The sequence below is a fragment of the Rhipicephalus microplus genome, chromosome 1 (assembly GCF_043290135.1).
Source record: "Rhipicephalus microplus isolate Deutch F79 chromosome 1, USDA_Rmic, whole genome shotgun sequence".
Taxonomy (NCBI): Eukaryota; Metazoa; Arthropoda; class Arachnida; order Ixodida; family Ixodidae; genus Rhipicephalus; species Rhipicephalus microplus.
In genome coordinates this window covers 260912735-260932856 of record NC_134700.1, presented here as the reverse complement: position 1 = coordinate 260932856, position 20122 = coordinate 260912735, and the positions used below count along the sequence as shown (strand labels likewise).

At 50.2% G+C, this 20122-nt stretch overlaps 1 protein-coding gene across 1 annotated transcript in view; it reads right to left on the bottom strand.

The window, feature by feature from the left end:
• The window catches only part of LOC142814715 (lachesin-like), a 33873-nt gene extending 14296 nt beyond the window's left edge, over nucleotides 1-19577 (bottom strand). Inside the window, exon 1 of the mRNA XM_075893914.1 lies at nucleotides 19433-19577. Coding sequence (XP_075750029.1) covers nucleotides 19433-19567 — 135 coding nt within the window. The 5' untranslated portion in view covers nucleotides 19568-19577. The remainder of the gene's footprint in view (nucleotides 1-19432) is intronic.
• Between the last annotated feature and the right edge of the window lie 545 nt (nucleotides 19578-20122).

Here is a 20122-nt window from a genome sequence, read left to right as displayed (position 1 = left end):
AAAAGAAGAAAGAGAAGCGGCAGATAAAATGAAGAGAATTCCGCGCTTAAAAACAAGTTGAGCACTGAGGACATTGCTTCAATCCTTGATTGTAAAAAACGACTGACAGCAATTTTCTTCTTCATCATCTTTTCCTCTCTAGTCGCGTCTTCGCGTCGCGTACGGCGGCGGGCGTCTTCGAGCGAGGCTCGGTCCATTATTACAACACTTTGGAGCCACGCAGGTCGCGTCTAAGGATGTGCCCCGAGGGGCGCGGTGAGATTTATGCCGTCTTGTTTTTCCACGTCCCAGTCCGAGAATGTTCGGGCCGGGTGGGGCAGAAACACGTGATCTGTTATCTGGTGTCATAAAATTTCAGTTTGGAAAGACGAGCGCGCCTCTTAAATTTATACGTGCTATATATTTCGCGGCATTGCGAGAGAGTCGAGAAAATCGCCGTGGCGTAACGGCGCATCTCGCTGTGCACTTGTCTGCGAGGCGCGAGCTGCCGAGGTCGTGCTACAGATTAAGTCACTTCGCACGTTCGTGACGGATCCGAGACGACAGCAGTTGGCTGTCGTCTCATATGGGCAATAATGGTTTGTCGGTACACCACGATTTCCCTCGCTTGAGCTCTGAATCTCAAGTAAAAACAGCTAACCAATACGCATATACCCTGACACATAATAACGAACCATCATTAACACGCAGAATATAAGCAGTTGGTATTGTGATGCTGTCGACTTCCATACAAGTTCAGCGCTACCTGCGCATTACACAAACGCGCACACACACACACACACACACACACACACACACACACACACACACACACACACACACGCACGCACACACACACACACACACACGCACACACAACAAAGCGCGAAATTTAAGTTTTATACGTGTAATATATTTTTCATGCAGGCTTTTAAATTTTGCTGCTCTTAAAATTTTTTGTTTTCAGTAACAACGCAATAGGTATTTGTGCTAAATGTTTATATTACAATGTGTATTGCGACGATTCCCCACACGCCATCATTATTAGTCTACAGCACTCGACGATTGCTTGAAACCAAAGCTTCTCAGCTTTTTGTTTTTTTTTTCATCATATTGCGACTTCTTTGTCCTCGCGTAAAACCAACAAAGTGTTTTTCGTGAACTACGCAGCCCCCCCCCCCCCCCCCGCCCTTTTTTTTTGTCCCAGGGGTTGCGTGCAGCGAGTCTGTGGGAGATGAAATACGCAGCTGTTCTTTCGCAGTGGCACGCCCGATGGTTGTTTACAAATCGCACCCATCGAAGCGGGGGCTTTGGTCTCCGTGCTGGCGACACCATTTCATGCGACAAGAGCCAGGTCACACTCCGCGTCAGGGAGATTGCAGGGTTGCGTGCCTCGGGATGTACCCTATACTTCATTCTCGACGGAAAGCTGAATCGACTCTACCGCAAGCTTTGGATCCGATGGACTCAAGTCGCAAGAATCGCCGCTTTTTATGCGACGTCAGGTCTATTTTCACCTTCGCTGTATAACAGTTCGTGGAGTAGAAAATTTTGCAGTCGAATCGATGAGCTATGAGGGGCTTTTAAGTGAGGCTGTATTGTACGTTGCAGGTAAGGTTTCAAGTGACGCGTGCGCCGCCACGGTGGTGTAAGGTACTCGGCTGCTGACCCGCAGGTCGCGGGTTCGAATCCCGGCTGCGGCGGCTGCATTTCCGATGGAGGCGGAAATGTTCTAGGCCCGTGTGCTCAGATTTGGGTGCACGTTAAAGAACCCCAGGTGGTCGAAATTCCCGGAGCCCTCCACTACGGCGTCTCTCATAATCATATGGTGGTTTTGGGACGTTAAACCCCACATATCAATCAATCATCAGGTGGACGCAGAGTATGATCGTCATCTATCTGGCTTTCTACACTGCTCAATTAGTCTGCACTATTGGCAGACCTCGCAAATCCACATCTCGCTATACCTTTGGAGCGAAGGGCAGGTATGGATTTCGATTCCTTGGCGCGGCACCCAGATTTACGCCTCGGGCTTTCCGTGCCTCCTGCGTGGGCGCACATCACACTCACGCACACGCGCTAAATGCGTAACTTACCCTTCTTGCACACTTATACAAACACACGTGTTTCGTGCGTGGGCACGCATCCAGCGCACATGCGCGTGCGTTCGTGCACGAAGTGTGTAGCTGCACCCAGCCCTCTTCTTTTCTCACACCCAAACACACGTGCGAGTAACGAAGCACATATTTCTTGGCGCGCGTCGGCGCGCTTGCAACGTCGCATTTGTCTTCGTCAATACGGACGCGCAGGTCTCCCTGCGATTCGTAGATACGCGCATCGCATTTATGGATCTCGTCGTTTCCGGGCCGCAAAACGAAGAGCGTTGGAAGATTGATAGAAAAATAAAAAAGAGAAAGAAAAAAAAAAGATAATGCAGCACCTTCCCATCCATCAGTGCGCGCTTCCAAACGCCGGTGTCGGTTTTCTAGAAGTAATCTCGCCGCCGCTTTACCCTACACGATACCTTGATAATCTTCTACGTTTTGTTTGTTTGTTATCCAATTCTGTAATTTGACTGATAACGCTAGCTGGTTTGTTCATTTATTCCTCATTTTTTTTGAAATTCTCTTCTCCCAGAACTCGGTGAGTCCTGCGAATTTCTATGCACCCCTGGCGTGACTTCGGGTTCGAGGTTTTTTTAGGTTTGTTACAGGGCAGTATAAGGACCGTATTGTCCAGCTCAGACCCGGTCATGCTTGAGTGCTGTCCTGGACGTTGTCTAATTGATTGATATGTGGGGTTTAACGTCCCAAAAACACTATATGATTATGAGAGACGCCGTAGTGGAGGGCTCCGGAAATTTCGACCACCTGGGGTTCTTTAACGTGCACCCAAATCTGAGCACACGGGCCTACAACATTTCCGCCTCCATTAGAAATGCAGCCGCCGCAGCCGGGATTTGAACTTGACGTTGTCTAATGTCACAGTGTTTTCATATTCCTCCATTGGTCAAATATTGTCACGTGATCATGACGTTGAAAAAGGCAGCAGTCAGCGTTTTCTCTTCATTTGGCCGAACTTGTGGCCACGAAACGGAAACCCGTAATTGCGTCGGAAGTTTCTAAGATTATCTCGCTGGTTCCTAATCATTCGGTACGGTTTGCGCAACGAAGTATCCAGACGTGTAATGGGCCGATAGCAAGAACTTGAGAAGGAGCTCGGCATTACGCTTGGCCCACAAGACTGCTACGGCCGATCTGATTGCCTTTAAATGCAGCCGTCACAGAGTTTTGACTAGATGGTGGAATCTGGCAGCGTCCAGCATATCACTACCCGACTGGGGTCGTGGAGGCACGTGGGCTACCGAGGTCGCCGCCAGTTGCGGGTAGATGCCCTTTGACAGAACATGCTTTTCTACAAAAAAAGAAGTTAACTTCTTTGGCGCAAACAATACGGAAAAAAGGAAAAAAGAAGGCGAGGAAAGAAACAGATTGACGCCAAACTAACAACTACTTTATTCTTCACACAGCAACGCATATATATGCCGAAACCACATACATTGCATGCGCACGCACAGCTTCGTATCGTATACGTAAAAACGAAAAATTCCTAAACCTTAACACATCACACCACACACCTGAATGTACACGCGTGTTGTCATATTACACTTGTAGAACACGATATCTTAACCAAGATGTGTACGCAAAAATTCATATTCGATGGCATGCAAAGAAACGGAAGTATCACTGATACAGTCAGCTCCGCTTTTCTTAATATGATAAGCCTCCAAAGCAAGTCTTGCATCTTCATTCCTGCTCCTGCCCAGAATCATCGTATCATGAAACCGTGGCGAACATCCAATGCAGGATTGCAAGTGAGCAACAAGATGTGCCCCTTTGTCTACCTTGTTAACTATTTTTTGCGCATGTTCCCTAAGACGCTCGTTTATGCAACGTCCCGTTTGCCCGATGTAGATCCTGCCACATACCAGAGGTATGCCATATACCACACAGGTGATGCAAGAAATAAAGCAGACACCGTGTTTTATTTTGCACCCAGTTTTGCTACTACCGCAGGTGCGGGAGCACAACTTCAAGAGTTTGTTGGGCGCAGAGAATACCAAGGAGACCCCATGCCTGTTAGCAACTCTCTTGAGTTGATGTGTGACCTTATGTAAATAAGGTATCACAACAGGCCTGAACGTATCACGTTCACATGTCGCCTTCTTTCTTGTTTTCCTTTTCTGAAGCAGGGCTTCAGCTACGGCTGTAAGGAGCGTCATAGGGTAACCTGCAGCCAAAATACGGCGTACCTGATTTTCAAAACTCTCCTGCATTTTATGAGCGCACGACTTTCTGAGAGCTGAATCTATGCAGGTTGAGACTATTCCTCTTTTAACCACTTTCGAGTGGGCCGACTTAAAATGTAACAGCTCCTTCTGTACACGGGGACTGTAAGCCCAACACACATGCCGGTAACATACCTCTAGACTAAGGTCAAGAGCTTGTAAGACATTTTCCTGGGGCAGCTCATGCGTGAAAGTGAGCCCTTGTCCGTGTTGCTTAAAAGCATTTAAAACATCAGTCACCGTATCACTGTAGTCAGAGCCAATATTTAAAAACACAATAAAATCATCTACATATCTAAAAACTCTTAAAACCTTAAAAACTTTAAAAACATTTTGTAGAGACCTATCGACATGGGCTAAAAAAATGTTGACAAGTACAGGAGCAACACAGGATCCGATGCAAATGCCATCACGCTGAATAAAATGCTGGTCATTAAAAACTATAAATGTGACCTTAAGATAGAATTCTAACAAACTCATAAAATTCGCCACGTTCAACCCGACCTCGTTCTGAAACGAGATAGCACCGTTTTCTTCAATGCATTCATGCACAGATAACAATAACCCTTGCTGCGGTACAGAGTTCCTGCGCATGAATTGGTGGCTTTCAATAGAAATGTGGCTTCAAAGGCACAGCAAGTAGTGCGCGATCGATGCCTACTTGAAGGGGTGGAGTGCCTAGATAAAGCTGTGTCCAAGCAAGGAGCAAAACGCATGGATTTCAGTGTTAAACATACGTTGTCCTACTTAAGGAATAATAACCTATGTCTTTTGCAGGGAGACAAGGAAGGTGGTTTTGTTGTAGTAGAAAGGGGGGCTTTTAATGAAAAAGCGTTACAAGCAGTGACAAAAAATTTTGTAGCGGTTAAGAAAAGCGAAATTCGCGTAAAATCAAGATTCGTGGAATTTTGTAACAAGTTGGCGCTCGCGCCGCTTGCGAGAAGTATTCAGAGAAGTAAAGCCAATTGTTTAAATGTGTTTTTCACAGCTAAAACGCACAAGCCTGAAACGCCTTTTAGAACCATTATTAGTGAGTCTGGGTGTTGGCAACACAACGTAAGCCAATTTTTGCAGAAAAAGCTGGGGTGGCTAAGTGTCAACGACCCGTTCCGCACTAAGAATTCTGAAGATATAGTAAAATTTTGTAGTGGGAACGAAAAAGTGGGCTATGTTTTCTCGGTTGATGTCCAGGATTTATTTTACTCTGTACCGCAGCAAGGGTTATTGTTATCTGTGCATGAATGCATTGAAGAAAACGGTGCTATCTCGTTTCAGAACGAGGTCGGGTTGAACGTGGCGAATTTTATGAGTTTGTTAGAATTCTATCTTAAGGTCACATTTATAGTTTTTAATGACCAGCATTTTATTCAGCGTGATGGCATTTGCATCGGATCCTGTGTTGCTCCTGTACTTGTCAACATTTTTTTAGCCCATGTCGATAGGTCTCTACAAAATGTTTTTAAAGTTTTTAAGGTTTTAAGAGTTTTTAGATATGTAGATGATTTTATTGTGTTTTTAAATATTGGCTCTGACTACAGTGATACGGTGACTGATGTTTTAAATGCTTTTAAGCAACACGGACAAGGGCTCACTTTCACGCATGAGCTGCCCCAGGAAAATGTCTTACAAGCTCTTGACCTTAGTCTAGAGGTATGTTACCGGCATGTGTGTTGGGCTTACAGTCCCCGTGTACAGAAGGAGCTGTTACATTTTAAGTCGGCCCACTCGAAAGTGGTTAAAAGAGGAATAGTCTCAACCTGCATAGATTCAGCTCTCAGAAAGTCGTGCGCTCATAAAATGCAGGAGAGTTTTGAAAATCAGGTAAGCCGTATTTTGGCTGCAGGTTACCCTATGACGCTCCTTACAGCCGTAGCTGAAGCCCTGCTTCAGAAAAGGAAAACAAGAAAGAAGGCGACATGTGAACGTGATACGTTCAGGCCTGTTGTGATACCTTATTTACATAAGGTCACACATCAACTCAAGAGAGTTGCTAACAGGCATGGGGTCTCCTTGGTATTCTCTGCGCCCAACAAACTCTTGAAGTTGTGCTCCCGCACCTGCGGTAGTAGCAAAACTGGGTGCAAAATAAAACACGGTGTATGCTTTATTTCTTGCATCACCTGTGTGGTATATGGCATACCTCTGGTATGTGGCAGGATCTACATCGGGCAAACGGGACGTTGCATAAACGAGCGTCTTAGGGAACATGCGCAAAAAATAGTTAACAAGGTAGACAAAGGGGCACATCTTGTTGCTCACTTGCAATCCTGCATTGGATGTTCGCCACGGTTTCATGATACGATGATTCTGGGCAGGAGCAGGAATGAAGATGCAAGACTTGCTTTGGAGGCTTATCATATTAAGAAAAGCGGAGCTGACTGTATCAGTGATACTTCCGTTTCTTTGCATGCCATCGAATATGAATTTTTGCGTACACATCTTGGTTAAGATATCGTGTTCTACAAGTGTAATATGACAACACGCGTGTACATTCAGGTGTGTGGTGTGATGTGTTAAGGTTTAGGAATTTTTCGTTTTTACGTATACGATACGAAGCTGTGCGTGCGCATGCAATGTATGTGGTTTCGGCATATATATGCGTTGCTGTGTGAAGAATAAAGTAGTTGTTAGTTTGGCGTCAATCTGTTTCTTTCCTCGCCTTCTTTTCTCCTTTTTTCCGTATTGTTTGCGCCAAAGAAGTTAACTTCTTTTTTTGTGCTATGTACCAACTAGACCCAACGCAAGTTTTACTGATGCTTTTCTACACTGATCCTATATAGGTCATGAACTACCTGACTTCAGAGTGATCACGAAAGGCAGCTAGCTGAAGTGACGGCCCCTGAAGAGTCCTCTTTCCATGTTTTGTGTTTTGTTCTATACAAGTATTACAATAATAATAGAAGCTCCACGAGCCCACCTGATGCTGCAGCTTTGTTTAATGATCTATTACCAGGTAGGAAATCAAGAAAGGGAGTGTTTCTGCACATGGTGATGCTTCATAGGCAGAAAGAGGTTGGAAAGGGAGATAAAAAAGAGAGAAATAATGCGGCAAAAAGAAAGAGGAACTTGAAAGTAGATATAAATAAAGGAAATAAATACATTGAGGTATGAAAAGAAAGACAACACAAAAACATCCGCACAGAGAGAAAGAAACGAAGAAATTGATAGAACGCGATAGAAAGAAAAAGGAAGAGAGAAATAAGGAGGAGGAAAGAGAATAATCACAAAAATAGAGATATAAAGTCATAGAGAGATGAAGAGAGAAACAAGGTTGGAAAAAGAACGGGATGAGAGGAATTAATAAATATAAAATGAGTGAGAAATCAATAACTATAAAGATACAGATAAAACAGAAAGAGATACAAGAAACAACTGTAGAGAGAGAGACGACAAAAATCAAGAAAAACAAGGCAGGCCACTCATCTCCGCCCTTATTTCAGACATGTTAGTGCAAAGCTTTTGTTAGTGCATGTTCGTGCAAAGTTTTTGAGAGTTGAAACTCAGTGTTTGAAAGGCAGCACTTGATGCGAGGAATTTGTCAGTGTACTGTAGGCACTTTGAGCCATCTATCCATCCATCTATCCATCCATCTATCCATCCATCCGTGGATGATCTATCTATCTATCTATCTATCTATCTATCTATCTATCTATCTATCTATCTATCTATCTATCTATCTATCTATCTATCTATCTATCTATCTATCTATCTATCTATCTATCTATCTATCTATCTATTTATCTATCTATCTATCTAATGTTTGACGAATATGACTCACTGGTCATGAGATGAATGATGTCACAATCCCGTCGCGTACGTCGTCAAACTCTATCCACCAAACGTGTGGTGCATACCCGCGGGTGCGTATGTACCTCAGCTATGTGGTGTTGCGAAGCGCGCCTCCGACGACGTTACGAAGGGCGCGACGAATCTCACCGCTGCAACCACTGTTTCGAAATACGGTTGTGATGAGTGAAGAAAACGACAACGACGGAAGTGCGGGGCAAGGCGCGTGTAATGTGCGCGTGAGTGTCAGCGAATCAGCTGATGACCTGTGGTGGCCCATAGAGGTGGCGTGCCACGATTGGGCAACGGGCGACCATCACGTGGCAGTGGGCTTTGTGGCTGGGGACGAGCTGAAGCAGCGGCAGACGGGAGACAGCGGGCCGAAGCGTCGGACGCAGGCGATCCAGGTTCCGGCCAGGTAACGCGGCCGTCCACGCTACTGCCGTCCAACTACCAGCTGGGGCGGCGTTGCCGGCACGAGTACTGCATCTCGGGGCGCGGCCTGGCCTCCTGTTCTCTTCCTTGCCGAGGGCATCGCGGATCTCAGCGAGGCGTCTCCACGGTCAGCTGTTCGACACAGCGATGAACGTCGCCTGGCTAATGGTCACAGTTGCTACGAGCATCGCGTCTCGGCGCACGCTCTTCGCTGGACGGGCTGGCCATGCCCCGCATGGAGCATCGGATCTCCGATGCGGTTTGACTGCTCCGTGGCCGCACCCACGCCATCAAGCGCCGGTGTCACCGGAGCGTCGCACTTTGGCAAGGGACGAGCGAGATGTTCTGCCGGGCGAGACGCGGGAGTGCGCACAGAGGAGCACGGAGCCGGGCGAGGTTCGGGGTGGCCGAGGATCCAGGTGCCAGGGGAGTTCTGGCTGAATCGAGGATCGCCGAGCGGTGCCAAGCCGTACCGAGTGACACGCCAGACTCGGACGTGGGCCGCGAGCTCATGAGCTGCAGTGTGCACCCGAGGGTACCTGGCGGTGCCCTGGCCAAGAAGAAGGAACGTGCGGAAAAGAAAGCTCGAGGGTTGAGGCCACGAAGGCACAGGAAGCGGTGCGCCGCTCGAGAGGTCGAGTTCCTGGCAGCGTTCCTGAGCCGGACGTGAGACCCGTACGTGTCGGCCAGGTCGAGCTCCGGTGTGTCTGTGCAAGGTCCAAGGCCGAGACGTGCCGAACGGCTCCTGCCTGGGTGCAGTGGCCGGGAGCAGGTTCGTGGGCGAGGCCTACCGGGTGTGGTCCTCGTGAGCCGTGGCCTGATCCTGGACCTCCGGAGTTGCGACCCTGACTGCTGGGTTGGCCGCGACGTCCGACTCAACGGCGCTGCACACGGTAGCGTATCCGTGCGTCGTCAGCCGTTCCACCCATGCCATGAAATATAAAGTTCATGTTAATCCTTTCTCGTCCGCTATCAACAAACATAGTGACGAACGTCCGTTAACCATCACAACGGTGACGCCAACACGGTCCCGAAGGCGCCACTGCTTCGAACTCTACCGGGAAGGTCACCTGCCGTTTGGTAGCGTAGGTTTCTCAGCTCGCGACTGCTTCTGCACACAGGTGATAGACGAGCGGACGAGACGACGGTGAGTTGAACTAGGTTTATGTACAGCATATATACAGAGGCGTTGCAAATTCGGCACTGGGGCCGACAGAGACTCGAAGAGCCCAGCTCTCCTCTCTAACACATAGCTCTGCTAACACATAGCTCAACTGCTCGCGACGCACCACAGGGCTTCTTTTATATGCACCGGGTGGATTCTTTGAGTAACCAAATGTCCAACCAGAAGCGCCGCCGGTCGTGAGGTCAGACTCCTCCAATGGGGTCGCCGCTGGACCCTGTCATTCTTTCTCATCGAATCTGGAGCCGCTGCGTTGCACGTGGCTGCACCCAAGGACGAATGACGTCGCCACGCATTGCGTCAGACTCGGCAGACAGGAAGGCGCCGGCTCGCTGGCTGACGTGACTCGCTGCACGTGCGCGGCAGAAAGGCGCCATCGCGTGCTGACGCCGTTGAGTTGTTCATCGCGTCAGGCGGGCTCGCGTGTTGGCCTTGACACAGATTTCCTTTTTCCGAGGCATAGACCTTCGCTGCGGACTCGCAGGCATAACAGTGGGTAGATGGTACAGGTGATTGACAGTTTATATTTAACCATGAGAAGTGAGAACTGACATGGGTAACTTTACCGCGCGAGCGTTAAGAAGAAATGTAACATTGTTAGCGTAGGCTCGATGAATGCAAAGACTGAATGTCAGGATCCTAGCAGGAATCGAAGCTCAATATTCTGCGTGGCAAACAAATATTCTACCACAGAGCCACGCCAAGTCTCGGAACTACTTTTGAAACAGACCCTAATGTTCGTGAAACGTCAGTGGCTACAGTGCTGGCTTTCAAATTTTATAAACATTACATATGTACATTTGTGATACAGCCGTAATGTCGGGTAAACATCAATTGTAGTCAGGTGTCATGCGCTTAAGCTTATTTATGAAGCAGTGTCCCGGGCTACGATCCTCGCGAGCAGCAGCGCTTTATATCAGATTACCGCTTATGGTGTTGTTGATGTCCATGTTGACGTCGGCATCATTACACAACTGTGAACATCTTGTAATATAAAACGAATATTTAACGTATTTCAGTGCGTGAATTCTTGTATATCTTTAGCGCGACTTCGTAACATTTTGCCCCCCCCCCCCCAAAAAAAAAGTACAACACAGTCAGCCTGCAGGCGCATGCTTCACGTGAGATTGATTCCCAAGGTACGTGTGATCTGCCGGATTTTTCGCTCGGTTTCTACAGGTGAACTAGTGAGAAAAATTAACCAAAAAGAAAAAAAGAAGGGCGAAAGAGCTTTGTTTTTTGACAGTAACATGGATGAAGACGTCAAACACAGCAACTAATCGTGACCCCACGTCTACGTCTCTTTCACCTCTGCAGTTTTCTCGTTTGCACTGAAACTTCGCGCATTCGTGGGGTTATGTAATATGCCCGACACAGTCGGAGAAGTGTCCTTCTGTAATACAACGGTTCCATTCATTTGTGCCCCGCACGTCATAAACGGTTGCTGACAGCAATGAGCGCACACGACTGCAGCGACTATCTCTCGAATGTCACAATAACTAAAATTTTTACCCGATTAAAAAAAACAAAAAACGACAGTGGAATGCGAGAGACACAGCTATATAGTCTGGTTCTAACGTCATCCACACGAGGCTGATAAAGAGCTTAAAAGCAATGCTTTCAGTCGCGTGCGTCGCAGCGCTTATGCTGATCAGAGCTTCGTGCATTGGAGCTTCCGTTCGCAAGCCATAGCTTTTGTGATCGCCGGTAAGCCGCTTAGCGTATGTTGTGTGCGCAAACAAGACGCATCCCGTTTCTCTGTCAGGGTGTCAGCAGGCGATGATGTTGCCATAGACAGCTGAATTAGGTGCACGAAGCGGGTATGCTTTTATCGCGCGTTGAGCGTTTCGTGGTCGCGCGTACTGTGGCGCACGCATGGCGTTCATCTATTGTCGTTGGAAGCTCGTACGAGATGGTAAGCCTCTGCCTCATTGTTCACTCAGTGGAGATATAACGAACACACTAATCTCATGGAAAACGCCAAGTGCTTACTTCAAGTGCGTCCTCTCGATAAGGTAAAGATGTCTTACTTTTATGTGAGGTTCCTTCGGCTCGCATAACAGCCACCATGTCTCTCCTTGATAATTTTCCTCTGCTGCTTCAAAGCGATCACGCCACAAAACCATACGTTGTTTGCGTTGTTTGTAGATCCGATATCTTAGTGGGCGTGGGTTTGCAGCAACAAAATTCTGGCTGGCTTAATCAGCTTGGCTTGTTGGAGAAGTTAGCAACAAAAACACGTGAAACATATGCGGCGTATACGCTAAATGTCAGGATTGTGCTCAGCGTAAGGGACATTACCGCAATTTCTCAGACACACTTGATTGATTGGTGGGGTTCAACGTCCCAAAACCACGATATGATTATGAGAGACGCCGTAGTGGAGGGCTCCGCAAATTTTGACCATCTGGGGTTCTTTAACGTGCACCCAAATCTGAGCACACGGGCCTACATCTCAGACACACTTAAGATGTGGCTTGACAAAAGGAGCGAACCGTTATTTTGCTGGTTCAGCTTACTACAGTTAAGTTCAGTGAAGCAGATGGATGGATTTGGCTCAAAGCAAATTACGTTGCAAAATGAGGAGATATTGAAGATTAATAAGACGTGTAGCTGCCATCTTGTGCATTCTCCAATAAACAAATTAACAAAGGATGAGTAGGACATTATGTCATCCTAGCTTCTCGAAAGCGCGGTAAACAAAATTTATTACGTTCAACATTACACAACGCTGAAATTGCACAGCGCTTCATTATTCTAATAGAAACGCGGCAGTCAGACGCCGCAGAGACGAAAGAGAGAGAGGAAACTTTATTAGAACTTGGCCGGCAGCTTGGTCTTGGTGGCCTCAGATGGCGGCGCTGAGTCCCTGAACTCGGGCGGCATCTTCGGCCTGCCGGACAGCCCAGAGCTGGTCGTTGAGCTCCGAGCTTCTGAGCACCGCCTCCCAGCGGCGGCGTCGCCGACGGAGAAGGTCCCCCGCGGCACCCGCAGACGGGACGGCGGCGGGAACGAGTGAGCTCGAGGCTTCCTGTTGCCTGGTATTGGCAGCCGCCATAGGCGCATCGCGAACGGCGGCCGTTTCTCGACCATTGTTATCGGCGCATTCCCAGAGCATGTGGCGCAGCGTTGCTCTGTGCCCGCATGCTTTACATAGATCGGTAATGTCTAAGTGCGGGTAGCAGTGGCGTAAGACGACCGGGCTGGGGTAAGAGTGGGTTTGTAGTAAGCGATAACTTACGGCATCGTGTCTGTTTAATTTGTCATGCGGTGGCGGGAACTTTCGCCTTTCCAGTCTGTAGTGTTGCGTAATATCTCGGAACGTGATGAGACGATCACCCCACGACCATTGTGGTCTGTGTTGTCGCTGCGTGTCTGTCAAGGTGTCTCGATCCAGCAGATCAGAAGCCCCGTTCTCGGGAGCGGAGGCGGCGGCTACGGAATGTGCCGCGGCTCGGCGAGTGAGACCTCGAGCCGCGGCGTGGGCCGCCTCGTTGCCCGAAAGCGGGACATCGGTGTGTGCCGGGGTCCAAAGGAGGAAGACTGTTAAATTTTGTTGTGGCGATCGCGACGCTGAGTCACCATCACCGCACCTTTTAAGGATGCGGGCCGCTTCCCGCGAGACGCGGCCGCGCGCGAAGCCGCGGATTGCTGCCTGCGAGTCGCTGATTACGATCGTAGCGTTCGGCACCGTGGCGATTGCTAGGGCTATCGCGGCTTCTTCGGCCGCCTCCGTATGTCCCGTGGTCACCGTGGCGCTCGCGAGGCATTTGCCCGCACGGTCAACGACCGCAGCGGCGTGTGCGTGTCTCCCGTCACCATATCTCGCGGCATCTACGTACACAACTTCGTCGCTAGTGCCGTACTTCTTTTGAAGGTCACTAGCTCGCTGGTTACGGCGCCCGACGTGGTGCGTCGGGTGCATATTCTTAGGAAGCGGCGGAACAATTAAGCGGTCGCGAACCGAGGCAGGAACATCCGCTTTTTCTCCCTGCTGAGTGTGGTACCGGATGCCAAGTGACTCGAGGATGTGTCGACCCGTCTTAGACCCCGACAAGCGTTCGTTTTGCGAAACGACATGGGCCTCAATTAACTCGTCGAGTGAGTTGTGCAGTCCAAGTTCTAGTAACTTTTCAGTGCTCGCATTCAGTGGAACTCCAATTGCTCTCTTGAAAGCCTTTCGTATTATACATTCGATCTTGTTTTTTTCTGAGCCTAGCAATTTGAGGTAGGGGGCAACGTATGTTATACGGCTTATTGCGTACGCCTGCACTAGACGGATCGCGCAGTGTTCGCGCATACCAGTACGTCTGTTCGTGATACGACGTAGGAGTCGGATCGTGTCGTCTACCGAACGACGTAGTCTTCGCACCGTCTCACCATTATGGCCGTTTGCCTGCAGGTGTAACCCCAGAATTCTAATTTTGTCTACGTGTGGAATGGGAGTGCCATCTGCCAATAGAACGCTTATTTTGTAGCACTCCCTTTCCTCGTCGCGCGGGGTTTTGCGACCTCTACTTGTAGGTTTGTAGATTAGAAGTTCCGACTTGGTTGCCGAGCATTCGAGGCCCGTTCCTCGCAAGTACTCCTGAACTTCGTCTACACCTGCCTGAAGCGTACGCTCGATGTGACCATCACAGCCTCCGCCGGGAACCCAGAGGGTGATGTCATCCGCGTAGATACTGTGATACAATCCTTGTATGCCTAATAATTTCTCGGGTAGCCCCAATAGAACTAAATTAAAGAGTAATGGCGAAATTATGGAGCCTTGTGGCGTGCCCCTCGAGCCCATCTCAAATTCTTGCAGTTCCACATCTCCAACGACGACGCGTACGCGTCTGCCGGCAAGGAAGTCACGTATGTAATTATATGTTTTTTGTCCTAGTCCTAATGTTTGAACTCTGTTTAAAATTGCTTCGTGCTTAACGCTGTCGAAGGCTTTTTTAATATCTAGGCCAAGGATCGCCTTGGTTGAGCTGGTAATGTCATCAACAATGTGGTGCTTCAGCTGAAGCAACGCGTCTTGTGCGGAGAGATTGCGGCGGAATCCTAGCATGGTGTGCGGAAATACATCGCGGACTTCGAGAAAGTCAGTCACGCGTTTGAGGACTGCGTGCTCCAGAACTTTTCATACACAAGACGTGAGCGAAATTGGCCTTAGATTATCAAGCGCAACCTGCTTGCCTGGTTTAGGAATCATGATAACTCGAGCTCTTTTCCACGCTTCAGGAAGGGAACCGCGTTGCCAGCACTCGTTGATATAAGTCACAAATCGGGAGATTGACTCGTCATCTAAGTTGCGGAGAGCCTTGTTCGAAACCCATTCCAGGCCGGGCGCCGGTCGGGTGTTTAGTTCAAAAAGGACTGCCCGAATTTCCGCTTCGCTAAATTCGGCGTCTAGTTGCTCATTAGCAACGCCGTCATAATCTGGGTGTTGGACGCTCTCTGCCAACTTAAAGTAACGGTCACGTTTTGCACCGAGCAGGTCATGGCCTTTATGATCGTTCACAAGTCTCCGAGTTTTATGGCCTTGAGCGGCACGAGTATCTTCCGGATCCAATAGGTGCCGGAAAAGGCGCCAAGCACTCGCACCGCGCATCTGTCGCTCGAGGCCGTTGCACAGGTCTTCCCATTGTGACCTACAGACTTGGAACGCATGTTCCTCAATTTCTCTGTCTAACCGTGCTATGCGTTTCCTTAACGCCCGGTTATGTCTTTGGCGTTTCCACCTCTTGAGTAGGGCGTGCTTTGCTTCCCACATGTGTAGGAGCCTGCTGTCGATTACTTCGAGCTTCGCTTCGGGCGAGATGTGGCACGTTACCGCGTCTACGTCCCGATTGAGCGTCGCGGTCCACTCGTCTATATCCGTGATCGGCTTGTCGCCCCGCCCGCCTTCTGCTCTCTTTTTGCAGAACGCGTCCCACTGCACTAATTTGAGTTTACGGCCTGTGCTTTCAGAGTATGTTCTACGAACGCTCGGGCCCGTGTCTACCGTAATCTCTATCAGAGAGTGGTCACTCCCTAAGTCCTCCTGCGTGTTTTGCCAAGACGCCGCTGTGACATTCGACACGAACGCGAGGTCCGGTAGCGTGTCTGCGCTCACGCTGTTACCCCGGCGCGTCGGATCGGCGGGGTTCGCGATCAGTTCAAGCCGTTGGTCTTGTGAGTCTTCCCAAAGGTGTTTGCCCTTGAGCGTTTCACGCGTGTATCCCCAGGCCCCATGGGGCGCATTAAAATCACCCGCAACTAGCAGAGGTGCGCCGTTGGCGGCCGTGCTTGCTCTCCGGAGCATCTCCCCAAATCGGGGCTGTAGCGTGGGTTTACTGTAGACGTTAAGTACAAACACGCCTCGGCCGCGCTTAGGAATTAATTCTACAAAAACATGCGGTATCCTTACGCACTCAAGTTCGCGCTGCGCCACCTCACGGTGGCGCAGCGCGAACTTGAGTGATGTTACGTCTAACTAGCACGGCGGCGACCGGCGCCGGACGCGGCGGGGGCGACGGCAGCGACCGCGGTCGCGCCGACGACGAGAGCGGATCGCCCCGCCCTCGGCGACCCGCGGCCGCCCCCGGCGCCCCACCACGCGCCGAGCGCTGCGTTTTTCTTTCCACCTGTTTTCCGCCGCGGCCGCATTTATGGCTTTGTAACCAGCTAGTTTTGCTGGATAATTTGTTTCCTGCAAAAGGATAATGTCCGGTTTCGTCTCACGGCTTCGAATAAATTGCTCGAGATTGCCCCGCTTCCTCCTATATCCCCGGCAGTTCCACTGCCAGATCGTGTACTGTTGTTTGTGAGTGTTAGTGTGAGTGTGCGCGTGTCTAGCCATGGTGATGCTTGTGTTTAATTTAGCCCATCGCCGTCGAGGCGACTGGGGTGCGGCTGAATCTGCGGCTCGGCGTCTGGCAGCGCGTTCTGCTGCTGCTGACTCTGTTGCTGTCTAGCGTAGGGCTTACTCACCGTTCTAATCGGTCTGCCCGCAGATGTCGGGAGTCGCGCTTCAATGTTTTCTATGCGCGCCGTGTGCGCGGTGAGCATTTGTGTCATTTGTTCAGAGAGCTTAGCTATCGCACTATTGAACATGTCATTCATCTGTGCCACCTGTTTAGCAAAACGTTCATCGAGGCTGGTCTCGATAGTATCGATTTGTTTCTGTAGCTTATCATAACGGCCAAATCGCTGTGTGGATTCGTGCCTGGCAGGATCTAGTGCTATCCTTTTCGCGATACATGGGCGGTCTTCGCGTCCGCCTGCCCCCTCTCCCGAACTGCTCTCGTCATCCGTGTCCATCCCCGCCGCCTCGGGTCTCGACGGAGTCGAAGACCGAGGCGTCGGTGGTGGCGGCGCCGTCGACTGTTGCTGCGGTTGTTGCATTCGTGGAGCCTCTCCTTTCAATTTGGAATTTTCCGCTCTAAGGGCGGCGTTCTCGCGTTTCAGCTCTGAAATTATCGATTGCAATGGTCCTAGGCGTTGTTCTAGCGCTCGCTCTACCGCTAGCTTAAGCTCGCTCCCACCGCCGCCACCGACCGCGGGACCGCCAGGACGTCCCGCCGAAACAACGCCGCCGGCGCGAAAGGCGGCTACATCCGCCCATCTCACCTGCTGCCATGCGCCCATGGGTCCTTGTTGTTGCGGCTGCCGCCACGTCTGATGCTGCTGACTTTGTTGGGTGCCTTGGTTGACAGCTGCGGCACCCGGAACGGCGCCACCGCGCGTCTTCGACTTGCTTCTCGGCCTTGGTGTCCGGCTGCGAGAGCGGGACCGGGATTTACCGCCGCCGCCTCTCGCGTCTTGGCTTGTCGAGCGTCCTCTTCGGGTGGCGTTGGATGAATGACTGTCAAACACCGGATAATGATTGTAGTAACCTCCGTTGCCTTCGGTGCTAATGCCGCTGTTGTAGATGCTGTCGGACGCTGCGGCCGCTTGCTCTTCTTCACGCCGCTTTCGTCAGGCGGCGACGCTTGACTATGTCAGGAGTCTTGTATCTCGCCTTGCAGACGCGGTCACCCGTGAGATGATCCTTGCCACACAGTTGACACCGCGGCTCGCAGCGATTGTCAGACGGTGGGTTACTGCTTCCGCAGTCACGGCAAATCTTGTCGGCAGGGTTGGGACACACGTCGGAGCGATGGCCCAGCCTCCCGCACGCGTAGCACACGTCGATGTGCTTTCTGTAGAGGGAGCATCTCACAAGCATAGGTCCATAGTATACGTGTCTGGGAACATGGAAACCGTCGAACAATACGATGATGTTGTCTGTGGTGCCCATTCGCTTGGCATGCAGCACGCCGGGGTTGCGCTGCGTCACTAGGTTGTTAACGATGTCGTCCGGGCTCTCGTCTTTGGAAATGTTCCTAATCAGGCCCTTGGAAGTGTTCTCCGGGGCGGCCTGATAGGCGTTCGCCTCGAACTCTCGGTTCCCGATGCAAAGCTTGCTGATGGCTCCGTATCGTTTGGCTCTGTCCGCGGACGGAGTGCTGAGCACCACGACGTTCTGCTTAACGTTGAGGCAGATGCTGTCCTCTCTAGCCGCTTCTCTACCGATACCTGCCGCGTTACGAAGGCATCAGTAAATGCGATCTATCTTGTATTCAGCCCCGTTGAATCCGCCGCGGGGGCGCACAATGATCCTGTAGTCATCGGGCGGTAGCTCTGGCATTCGGCTCGCCTTAGCGAGGTGCTGCAAGTAACGAGCACACTTTTTTTTATTCTGCGCCGCTGTGGCAGTATCCGGGGCAATCCCTGTAGTCTCCGCGGCAGCCGCCTGTTGCTGCGTCTCCGTCTTCTGGTCTTGCGCTGACTCGGACGCGCCGTCGGCCTGTTTCGTTCTCTTTACGCTGCACCATCCTGCTCCCTCGCCGAAATCTTCCGGCCGAATGTCCTCTCCTTCTACCTCTACGACATCCATTTAGCCCTGGAAAAGGCCTTGTACGCTGCCGTCGGGGATCGGGAGCTCCGAGGAGGTCCGGCGACACGTTAGGCTTGCAGGCCCCACCGCCGCAGCGGCCGGCCTATGGCGTCGTGCGCAGAGACGCTGGACTTGGCGTTCTTGCTTTCGTGGTGGAATAAAAGGCGCCAATAAGTGGCTAAAATGTGGTCCCACCTGGCAGAACTTGGTGTCAGGGAAGTCCTTGAAACTGCCGCCGATCGATGGTGAGAAGCGTTTTGCACGATAAATTCGACAATCCACCAAAAACATAGGAAAGTTGCGGAGCCGACGCGCAACACGTCCGCACTCCGTGGCCCCCTCCGCAGAGACGAACTAAAGAAGTTTTAACTGTACGGTTGCACGTTATTTCAATGTTATCCTCGCAACAAACTGTGCGAGATGCTTGTTTCAAATAGGCTTCTCTATAGTACTTCATAGTATAAAATAATATAAGGGGTTTTACATCTGGAAACCACCATAAGATTATGAGAGACGCGTAGTGGAGGGCTCCAGATTTCGACCATTTCCCGTTTTTTACCGTGTCCTGAAATCGCACAGTACACGGGACTCTGCCACTTCACCCCCATCGAAATGTGAGCAAAGCAGCTGGGATCAAACCAGTGGCTTTCGAGTCAGCATCCGAGTACACTAGCCACTGTTTCGCTGAGGCGGATGGTGTAGAGCTTCGTTCCTGCTTCTCGACCTTCCATTCGTAAATTGACCTGTACGTTCAAAATGTTGGGACGAGCGCGCCACCAAGGAGATAACTCACCCTGTAGTTGTTGAGGTTGTCGACGACGCAAGACAGGGTCACCTTTCGGCCAACAGGCACCGTTATGTTCTGTATCGGCTCAGCGAACAGTGGTTCAGCATGGGGCGTTACGCTTGGTTCTGCTTGGGTCACCATTGTGGTGGTACCTGCGCTGCAAAAAAAAGGTATTAGCGAGGAACTGAGTTTACAGCTGGCGTAATTGGACGTAGTAAGAGTTTATCTGAGTTCGCAAAGCATACACGAGAAAAAATATGCAGAAGAAGTTCTAAGGTCACGAGGTCGAACCGGCACCCTTTGCGCGTGTAAAGGCACACGAACATGAAGTTATGAAGTTACCGTGAATATGTTGCGGGAGGCGCGCAAGAGAAACACTTTGCCACGATCACTCAGGAGAATTTTCCGGGAGCGGAGCTCCTTAAGGATTTGGCTGAGCGTCCCGTGGTAATCGTATGTAGCCACCTCTCGTTAGTTCTTGAACCCGCCGTAGAAAGCGGTACTTGCACATATAACGAAATGGATATACGCTGGAAAACGCAAATGGTATGATACTGTAGGACGTTACTCATAGTATGATAAATAGTAAAAATCACAGCATGTCCATGGAGCGAATGATAATTGATTGAATGATTGATTTGTGGGGTTTAACGTCCCAAAACCACCATTTGATTATGAGAGACGCTGTAGTGGAGG